General features: G+C 43.5%; 1 protein-coding gene and 1 long non-coding RNA gene across 2 annotated transcripts; one reads left to right on the top strand and one right to left on the bottom strand.

Moving 5' to 3' along the window:
- Nucleotides 1-732: 732 nt before the first annotated feature.
- Nucleotides 733-5,340, bottom strand: LOC115196868 (uncharacterized). Its single transcript, XR_003878922.1, has 2 exons — nt 5,086-5,340; nt 733-2,610 (listed from the first exon to the last, which is right to left on the bottom strand). It is a non-coding gene; the product is annotated as an uncharacterized LOC115196868 (long non-coding RNA).
- Nucleotides 4,246-10,270, top strand: LOC115196863 (proline-rich protein 15-like protein A). The gene is made up of 2 exons (XM_029757831.1): nt 4,246-4,582; nt 8,487-10,270. The coding sequence occupies exon 2, from the start codon at nt 8,546-8,548 to the stop codon at nt 8,867-8,869; it is 324 nt and encodes a 107-aa protein (XP_029613691.1). The 5' UTR covers nt 4,246-4,582; nt 8,487-8,545; the 3' UTR covers nt 8,870-10,270.
- Nucleotides 10,271-10,708: the final 438 nt, after the last annotated feature.

The raw sequence follows: 10,708 nt of genomic DNA, 5'->3' as shown, positions 1-10,708 counted from the left end.
CTTGTGCTTAAGGGGACAGCCCTCCTTCAGAATCACATTTACAGAGCACCTCTCTCTCTCTCTCTCTCTCTCTCTCTCTCTCTCTCTCTCTCTCTCTCTCTCTCTCTCTCTCTCTCTCTCTCTCTCTCTCTCTCTCTCTCTCTCTCGCTCTCTCTCTCTCTCTCTCTCTCTCTCTCTCTCTCGCTCTCTCTCGCTCTCTCTCGCTCTCTCTCTCTCGCTCTCTCTCAATTCAAAGGGATTTATTGGAATGGGAAACATACGTTTACATTGCCAAAGCAAGTGAAATGAATTATAAACAAAACTGAAATAAATAATAAAAAAATGAACAGTAAACATTACACTCACAAAAGTTCAAAGGGAATAGAGACATTTCAAATGTCATATTGTGGCTATATACATTGTTGTAACTATGTGCAAATAGTTAAAGTACAAAAAGGAAAATAAATAAACATCACTCTCCCTCTTCATTATTCTACCAATGATCCACCCATTGTTCTTCACTGCTCTTCCCTCTGATTGAGTAGAATACTGTATTTATAAACTGTGTGTCTGAATCCTAAAATATACAGAACATTCTCAATTGTTATTATGAACTCACAAGGTTTTGAGTGGAAATAATGAGTGTCAATATGCTCTACTGCCACCTGGTGTCCTATCGCCATACTACCGCAAAACAAAGACGACAAAAAAAACGTTCAAACCGTTGTGCCCATCTGATCACCTTCCCTGCAATGATAGGGTGAGACCCCAGGGTGGCAGTGTTACTTAGGACTCCCTTACAACTTCAACCAGCTCATGTGTGTAGACAACAGCTATTGGTAAGTTAAAAAAACACCCCCCAACATATTCAACCTGGTTCTTCTCCTGACATCAGTCATTTCAGTGGCGTCGTGGTACAACAATCCCCACTAGCAACCAGTAGACTGTAGTCTGTAAGTCTGTCCGACGCTCCCCGGGACTTGGAACAGGACCCAGAGTTTCTAGCTGCGCTAGACTGACCCAGTGGACCCACAGCCAACATGCCACATGGGAGAGCAGCACCAATGTACCATGGAGGTTTCTTAGTGCCAGAGAGCAGTGCGGCCTAATTGCTTTAGAGGTCTGCCACCAGCAAGACAGCACGAGTGAAGTTACTGCCATGGCAGAGTGCCAGCCCTGTGTTTGATGGCAGAGAGCCCAGCAGTGCCCAGTGATGTCATGTACAATGACATCACTGGGCACTACCCAGCCCTCTGCTGGGTAATGTGGGTACTACATCAGGTGACATGCTATTTGATTGTCTTTATTGTTTTAAGGAAATATTTGACCCAAATGCCTCGTCTGGCATCAGTAGTAGATTATAAAGAGAGACTATCACAGTTTTTCTTTGAGATGTCACATAGGTTTTTTTTTTGGGGGGGGGGGGGCAAGGTGATGGAATCCTTGCATGTCTCTTCTGTCATTGGGTGTATGTGCATTTCTAGTCTCTGTCCACAAGGAGGTGCTATTGCAAAAACCACTTCAACTCAATAAACAATTTATACCCACTGGCTGATTACTGACAGACAACACCTAACAACACAATACATGCATAACCAACAACATATCAAAATCAAAACACTACAGACACTCACACACACAAAACGACAAGAATGACATCTGGGTAAAACACACACACAAAACGACAAGAATGACATCTGGGTAAAACTCACACACAAAACGACAAGAATGACATCTGGGTAAAACACACTGCATATTGGATTGACATGCCTTTACAGTATGCTGTGACAGTGACAGTTTCTCTAGTCGATTGGCAGGTAGATTATACTGTACGTAGAATCAGTTTGACAGGAAAGAATCTTCTATTTGTCTCGTGGCATGGGTTTCCTTTATCTGCGAGCCAGTTGTGATTGATGCCGGGATGTATTTGCTTATCTACGTCGCTACAGTTCTGTACGGGGTGCCTGCTTTGAATGAGCGTTTCATTGCGTGGGCACTTTACTATATTTTCACATAGATTTGATAATCCAGTCTCAGCAAACAGTCATGTCAAATTGCCATCGATGTAAAAGTAACATTACTGTTGATTACAAATGATATTTAATCAGATCTTCTCTTAGGTGAATGATGTTGTGTCTACTTTTTTGTTGCTATCCACCAAGTCAACCAACATAATTAACTATTCAACCTGGCTCTTCTCCTGACATCAGTCATTTCAGTCGTGGTACAGCCCCACTAAAAAATTAAATAAAAAGTAACACAATAAAAAAGCAATAGCGTGGCTATATACAGAGGTAATTTGTACATGTTGGTAGGGGGAAAGTGACTATGCAGAGATAATCATTCTCCTCATCTCTGCCCCTCTCTATCACATACGAACACACACATGATCCCTTTGGCCCTTTCTCCTTCTCCACACCTATGTGTTTGAAGTACTGAAACACTCATTTGGGGTCAGAGGTCAGAAGGAACAGTATGTGTAGAACCATGTGAACTCTTGTGCAGTGCTGGTAAAAGACAGCGTTGTTGGGTGTTGGATGGTTTGTCCCTTCTCAATTGTGTTTGTTGTCCAGGCATCTGCCAGGCGTCTGCCAATAAACACTCATGCTGAGACACACATTCACGCCCAGCCTGTCCCAGGAAGGGGGGGGGGGGGGGAGAGATAGAGAGAGATGAGATCAGACAAAGGGATTGAGGGAAGGGTGCATGTTGCTGTGCTGATAAAAATGGCCTGAGCCTTTTAAATAAGGTTTATAAGCCGCCCTGAACTGTAATGCTTTTTCACTGTACTGTGCTGTCAAGCTTGCCCATAGGTCTCACTATACAGCAGTGGCTCTTATTCCAACTCAGAGCTCATCACCAGATCAAATCTCACATGACCGCTTCTGCCCAGAACACACAAACCGATATGAAGCTGAGATGTGCTTGAGATCTGAGGATGGCATTGTTGGGAGTTTTGCATGATGTGCCCGTGGCAGAGATTGATAGGACAGGGGCGCTGCTCAGGCAATTTCCTCCCTCTTCAATCTGATCTTTTAAATGGCTCACAGTGCTATATAAAATGCATGTATTATTATCATTATTATAGAGTTAAGATCGTCATAACATGATATTAGGATATAGGACAATGGGTTCATATCTGTGTTAGCTCAAGTTGCAGCCAACACAATGTAGGTAGTCAGAAAAACTGTATGTGCCCACTGTCGCATGTTGCTTCAGGGAAAGTCACCGGCAGAACATGTGTATGAAACAACACTTTCACCCAAAAGGCACGCCTTGATTGTGTTAATTGTCCGTACCGCCCTTCTAGAGACACTTATCACATGCTCATAGGTTTATGGGCCTTAGCAAACAGACGGTTGACTACTTGGAGCTGGACACGAGGAACCACGCTATCTAGACTTGTGGGGACAGGGCCAATCTACAGGGAGAGGTGAGCTGGGTTATATAGGCCTCTTTGGTTTTATGACAGCCATTTTGGGTCTTAAGGATGTTTTCAACTGACACGTGATCGGTCAGTTTCAAGCCTTATCACAAGCTGTCTCTGAGATTTTTTTTATCGGGTAGTTGACGTTTGTGTCTGCGTAGGTTTTGCTTTCCCTGAACCTGGATATTGGCAGTGGGTTGAAGAGGGTTGTACGAGACTTCTGCTGTCTTACCCTTTGAATAAATATACGGAATATCTTTTTTTGCCCGTCATTGTAGGTGTTTGTGTGTGTCTGAATCGGTGTTATTGTATATTCAGGAGTGTAATATTGGTACACGTGTGGTTTATGTATCCAATAGCTTCTAAACGCCACGCTGACACCCAACAATGATGTCAATAAAAACCGAAGCCACGGAGATGGACTTCCTTCATGCATCCCAGGGCTAAGCCGTTTGGTTACATACTAACCAAAGTTCTACTTCTGAGGGAGCCATTCAAAACCATAACGCCAGGCATGATGAAAATCAACATGAATACAACATGATATCTAATGGCACGTAGATCTATAACCATAAAGTAATGTTCGTCCTCTCTGACCTCTACAAGGCTTTACATAGTTGGTATTAACAAGCCTCCTGTCTGACTGAACCAACAGTGCATTTGCATTGCAGACACGGCGAAAGTGTTGTCAGAGTGCTTGGGCAGAGCATGTAATAAGTCGAGCGGATCTATTGAGCGTCGATCTACGCTCTTCCCTCATCTCGCTGTCGCCCTGGTTGTGTTTGCCCAAGCCCCAGTGGGCGGAGTCTGTAGTGTTCCACTCAGCTGAGTGTGCATCTGTGTGACAGGAGGAGGGACGAAGGTTGCACCTGTAGCTCTACACCTGACTGTCAGAGAGAGGGAGACAGAGAGAGGGAGACAGAGAGAGGGAGACAGAGAGAGAGAGAGAATAGACTGAACAGGGGAGGACGAAGAAGACGAAGGGAAGGATAGCAGTAAAAGGATAAGAGTGGAAGAGGATATTGGAGTGGATATTGGAGTGGATATTGGAGTGGATATTGGAGTGGCAATGATCTGATATTTGAGTCGATAAATTTGGCTTTCCTAGCAGGGTTTCTCCCATAAACTATTAAACTTTGGGAGGAAGGCCGTCTCCAGATCTCGACATATATACAGGTGAGGTTATTGCATACACAAACACACACACACACACACACCCACACATAGTCTTGTGCAATTAACCTTGTGGGGACACACAATTCAGTCCCATTCAAAATCCTGTTTTCCCTAAGCCTTAACCTAACGCTAACCGTACCATTACCGTAACCCTAAACCTAGCCCTAGCTCCTAACCCTAAAACTAAACCTAGCTCCTAATCCTAAACCTAACTCTAACTTTAACCCAGCATTTAGGCTTGTGGGGACCAACACAATGTCCCCAGTTGGTCAAATTTTTGTTTGTTTACTATTCTTGTGGACACACACACACACTCTCTCTCTCTCTCTCACACACACACACACACACACCCTAAACTGTGCCTTGACAATGTACAATTAACAACATTTTGCCAGATAGCAAGATTGTAATGATGAAATATTGACGATAAAAATGTAAGAGCTAGTTGTATCTTTCTCCACAACATGAAATATCGTGCTTACTACCCTCTTCCCGTAACATACCTAATTCAGATGAACACCTCTTAAACTGCCCGAAAGTGGACTTCAGACAGAACGGGCTTCCTTGGGCCCCTCGTACCAGTTAGCAATAAGGACCTTTGAACACTGAGCCTTTTGACCACACACACACACACTGGGTAAACACTAAGCTGTTAGCACACACTGCACCTAACTGATTGCACTGTGCCTTGGTGACCGTATGTCAATGTGTCTACATTTGTACGGATTCAATTCAATACTCTCGCTAGCTACGTCAGCTGTAAAATACCAAACGTGACGCCATCATTTGTGTAACTCGCCTTGACATCCTACTCTTCGCTAACAATTATCAGCTGTATGATCTTATAGTCACGGCACCAATTTAACGTATACCCGAAACGCGTATAGTATATCCTTCGAGGGAATGACCACAGCCCTAATGGCCAGCATATTGGCCACTATTGAGTCCAAGTCTGCTTAACGCAATAAGTTTGACAGATGCATGAGAAGTTAGGTCGTAATTTGAAGGGACTTTCTACCTCCTATTTGACCGGGCTCCACATTTCGTAAAAATATTTGATGTGTGAATTCCCAGATAAGAGTCTGAGAATGGAGCCACCGGCTTGAATGCAGGCAGTTATCGCCAAAGGTGACTCGCCCGTCAGTGGCGTTAACCCTAGTCTGCACACACAGGTGGATGTTTACCGTAGCGTAGACTTTCCACATGACTGGAAGGGGTTGCTACAGAGTGCACGGGGATATGGTCTCACTAGACACCTGGGCTCTAAGCGCAAGTTGACTACCTGTGACTTACCCGCGATGTAGTTTCTTTCAGAAAGAATAATAACGTGTCGATTTTGTTTGTTCGATTGATTTTCTGGATGAGCAACATGGAAGGGATTGCCTTTTGGCCGTTCCAAATAGTCACGCAACACAGCCCCAGCCATAAAATGAATGATTCTCTAAAATTGAGATTTGATGTTTCCTTATGGAATTCCTCATGACATCATGGAAACTAACTCAGCACTTGGAGCTTTACTGGAAGTTACCTTGTCTGCTGACCTGGGCAACTGGCTGTGCCAACGACTAGTCCGGGACATGGTCCAGCTACTTGACAGATGTTCTGCTCTGAAGGAGGGTGTGAAATGGTACATCTAGGTTACCGATGGCTAAAGGACAAGAGGTGGACGGAATGACGGAGAGACCGACAGAGTTGATGACCTGAGAATGAGCTATGTTGAATGTCACTGACTGACTGGCATTCCAATGGGCAATAGAACGGGCAATAGAACTAATAAGGAAAACCACGTTAGAAGGGTCATAAAATGGGTTGCACTTTGACTGCAAGATAACCAACCACAAATAGGGCAGTACTACAAAGTCAGGTGACTGACATATGTATTAGTAAACCCAGATAAACGATTTAGCGTTACAAATATGTTAGGTTGAATAACAATTGACAGGTAAAAAAATCAACTGTAACCAAGAAATGATCACACATAAAGCCAGATATAAGACCAGGCATATCTTAGACAGACTATTATTATTATTATTATTATTATTTATTGCCTTTACCTCCCTTATCTCACCTCATTTGCTCACATTGTATATAGACTCATGTTTTACTGTATTATTGACTGTATGTTTGTTTTTACTCCATGTGTAACTCTGTGTTGTTGTATGTTGTCGAACTGCTTTGCTTTATCTTGGCCAGGTCGCAGTTGTAAATGAGAACTTGTTCTCAACTAGCCTACCTGGTTAAATAAAGGTGAAATAAATAAAATAATAATAATAATAATTATGCCTGAGGCAGATAAAAAGATGCCCAGACTAGCTTTGCCTCTGAAAGTTTCACCCTGGCAGCAAACCAGTCAAAGGAACTCAAACATGAACATGTTGGCTAAGTGTATCCGCAGTTTTGTCATGAGAGAAAGAAAAAAAGCAGTCTTGGCTTCTGTTCGCTTATCTACAAACCAAAACCCAACCCTCAGCTATCAGGCCAAAAGTCACCAGCACCCAAACAGATCACCAAAAGCACATTAGCATATTCTATGGAAATTTCTACAGCGTTGCTAGGCGACCGGTGGGTAATGGCCTATTCCCTTCTTCTGGGGGGAGAGTGGCACAAAGCCGAGGCTTTCTCTGTGTGCAGCGAGGGCAGAGCAGCGTGTGTGTGCGTGTTTGCGTGTCTATTTTTACATTTGCTACATGTGTTTGCTATATGTGTGTTCTCTCCGCCTGCATGCCTGTGTTCGCCTTTGTCTGCGCATGACATAGTTAGTCTGGTCTTTATGTTCTAGATGTCCATTTTGTATTGCTATAGTATGTGTGCTGGTAAATCAGTACATGTTTGCTTATGTGGGAAGATTTACTTGTGTAGAAACCCACAGGACAGACAATACAACCTGCTCTGCCTGTATTACACAATGAACAGCCAAACTCTCCCACGACTGTTACAGTCCGAGCAGGAGCACTTAACCTGCACCAACACACTACAGAACACATGATTTTTGGAAGTCCCCTTTAATATTTGTTTGCAGAACGGTGTACCTGGAATTTAAAAAGCTTTTCACAAGGGTACTTCTCTCTCTAGTCCTGACAGGGAAACTGCCATTGAAGTGAAACACTAAACAGAAACTCCCGGTTGAATGAATTACTCTGACGGGTGGTTAGTTTTCAACCCAGGCCAGGGGAATTTCAGCTGGAAAAATAAGTAAATGAATTCCCAGAAATGACTGCATCCGAATGGAACTAACCTCACACTCAGGTTTGCGTTAGCAGTAGTTGTTGTTGTAGTAGTGGTAGTCATATTTACTGTGATGGTGGTGGCAACAATGGTAGAGGGATTGGTAATGGCAGTAGTAGCGGCAGAAGTAGTGACAATTGTAGCACGGCACTTGCCATTCAAAGAGCAGCACCTCGGTACGAGAGATTGGGCAACCCTTGAGTGTTATCTCATCCTAGAAAGGGTTTGGCTGAAATATGAGGCGCTATTAGCAGCCAACACGTTTAGCTTGGCCAACACACACTGGGGTAACCCAATCACCAGCGGTGCCCTGTCATCCCTCCACCATATGGTGCCTATTGAGTTCCCCTGAAATATTCAGGAGGGCTCAGTCCGTTCCCCCTGACACATTATCTATCTGACACAGATCGATCTGAGCTGGGCAGTGGTTGGAGTCAGGTTACTGTGGTTAGGGCTTAGGGTAAGAGGTGTGGCAGGAGTTTGAATGGGGAATGGGAAGGGAGTAGTAGGGGGATTTACGTAACTCTCCCTCCCTCCCTCTCTCACTCTTCTCTCTGAGAGGTCATGACTCATGTCTGATCCATCTTCACTGTAAACATTGTGGAGCTATAAAGCTACAATTATTAACTGACGTATTACTAAACCTCTCTCGCTCTTTCTCTCCCTACTTCAACCCAAGGCCCCTCCATTCTTCCATCCCGCTCTTCCTCCTCTCTGTGTGTGTGTGTGTGTGTGGTCATGGCTGACCCATCGCCTGGCTGGTGGAAGCTGACCTTCCTACGTAAGAAGAAGTCGGAGCCCAAGGTTCTGTACGAGATCCCAGCGGAGTACGGCAGCAACACCACACCCCACGGTGGAGCCCCCGGGCCAGTAGAGGGCGCCACAGAGGACAGCCAATTGAACGCCCGTCTGGAGAGGATCGTGGATAAGACGGCCACCAAGGGACGCCATGTCAAAGTGTCACACTCAGGACGTTTTAAAGAGAAGAAGAAGATCAGGGCCACGTTAGCAGAAACGCCCGATCTGTTCCCTGGTCACGAGCCTAGCGACAAGAACCTCTGAGCTGGGAAATGAGTTCACATGCGCACATGGAAACACACCAAAAATCCACGTCTTTCTCTATCAAACTAATTCGTGCACACTCAAACACAGAAGACTTTCTCTGCCTCTCCCTCAAACACATACGTTGGTCTCACCATTTCACACGGTCCCTCTATCACACTCAGTAACACGCACAGAGATGAAAGGCAGTGCACCCCATTGGGCCATGACATTTTGTGTCAATCCAGTCAGAGATCTCTGTTCTTTATTCCCTAGAGATCTGGGACTGGACTGAGAGTCTTTGTATGCATCTAAGTATCACACTCTCTCTGTCTCTTCCATCTATAATCAGTGGAGCAGTGGAAGAATGGGACACCCGATTCTCCCCTGTCTGTCTGCTTCATACCTAGGCCATGTATACATAAACAGACTACCTTTAATAAGGTGCTATTAAGTATTCAACAGATCATAGGGACAGGGGAGTTTCAGGTCATGCATATTACACTGTACAGTCATTGTACTGTACAGAATGTGTACTTTACTTGTGCTGCTAAGTTTCGCGTCTGTTCAAAAGCAAATAGGTAACGTATGAAACAGACGTTGTTGTTTGCATAACAGCTTTATGACCTAGAGGGCATGGTTACTGACTGTTGGAGGTTGACTGGTTTCCATAGCAAAATACTATGTCACGTGTCATTCATAGACATGTCACCTCAAATATCAATTGTTCTAAAATCAATTGTTCTAAAACTAACCTGAGTTTTAAAACCTGAGTATATTTTGTCCTGTTTTTTTTTTTTTTAATGTTAAGCTTTTTTTAAAATACCGGTAGGCCTCGCTATCTTTTCAGAATCTAACCTCAAACTAGACAAACATTTCAGTTTTTCTTCTAGTTGCTTTTTCTAATGTAAAAGTGAAGGACTGCTTCATAGATAGACTGCAAGACTCCAACATCACTTCTATGCATTTCTCCAGTGTTGCTTTAGTGTTTGCAACAGTCTTTTGAAGATATTGGCAGACACTGAAGCCAAACTAAAACCAGAGATGGAAGAGGAAGCGAGACACCCCACTTGCTGTTTTCTTTCTGGTTCAATGAAAGTCAATGAAGTAAGTAGACCAGACCCAGCTGCTATTGCATTGGTGGCTATGGTAGACACACCCAGTTAAGCAGACTGGAACTGACTATTTATTTTCGATGGTAAATGGCCTGAGTGAACTATCTTCATTTATCCACCATCTTCGCTAAAACTACTCAGGAGATCCCTCCTCTACAAAGACTGAAAAAGTACAATTCATTTCATTTTCACCTTCTACACTTAATGACAGAAATCCTTTTCATTGAAATTGTGCTGTACATTTGGAATCATTTTGTAAAATAAATACAGACTTGTTTTATAATTAAAATATATGTCAGATTTTATTGAAATGCTTAAGGTTCTTTCTTGTGTTACTGTGGACTCATTCTATTGCCTCCTATAGGATGATGCCCTCTAGTGGGAACAAGCCCAATGTTGATCGCAAAGTTGGCACATTCGATCTAGGCAGCAGGGTTGGGGTCAATTCCATTTGAATTCCAGTCAATTCAGAAAGTAAACCAAATTCCAATTCCAATTCGACATTTTCCTCATTGAAAAGCATTGAAGAGATTTGGAATTTGAATTTCAGTGTACTTCCTGAATTGACTGGAGTCGAAATGGAATTCACCCAAACCCTGCTAGGTCTATTATATGGCAGTGGATCCCAAACGGTTTATTCCCATGACCCCTTCATGAACGTGAAACAATACACAAAACGTATACTATATATTAGTTATAAAATAATAGTACATGCCATTTTGATGCTTATACTGTCCTTTGGACC

The sequence above is a fragment of the Salmo trutta genome, chromosome 1, assembly GCF_901001165.1.
Source record: "Salmo trutta chromosome 1, fSalTru1.1, whole genome shotgun sequence".
Classification (NCBI taxonomy): Eukaryota; Metazoa; Chordata; class Actinopteri; order Salmoniformes; family Salmonidae; genus Salmo; species Salmo trutta.
This window is presented reverse-complemented; position numbering and strand designations above follow the sequence as displayed.

Coding starts and splice junctions, on each gene's coding strand:
- LOC115196863 (XM_029757831.1), top strand. CDS start 8,546: ATGGCTGACCCATCGCCTGGCTGGTGGAAGCTGACCTTCCTACGTAAG.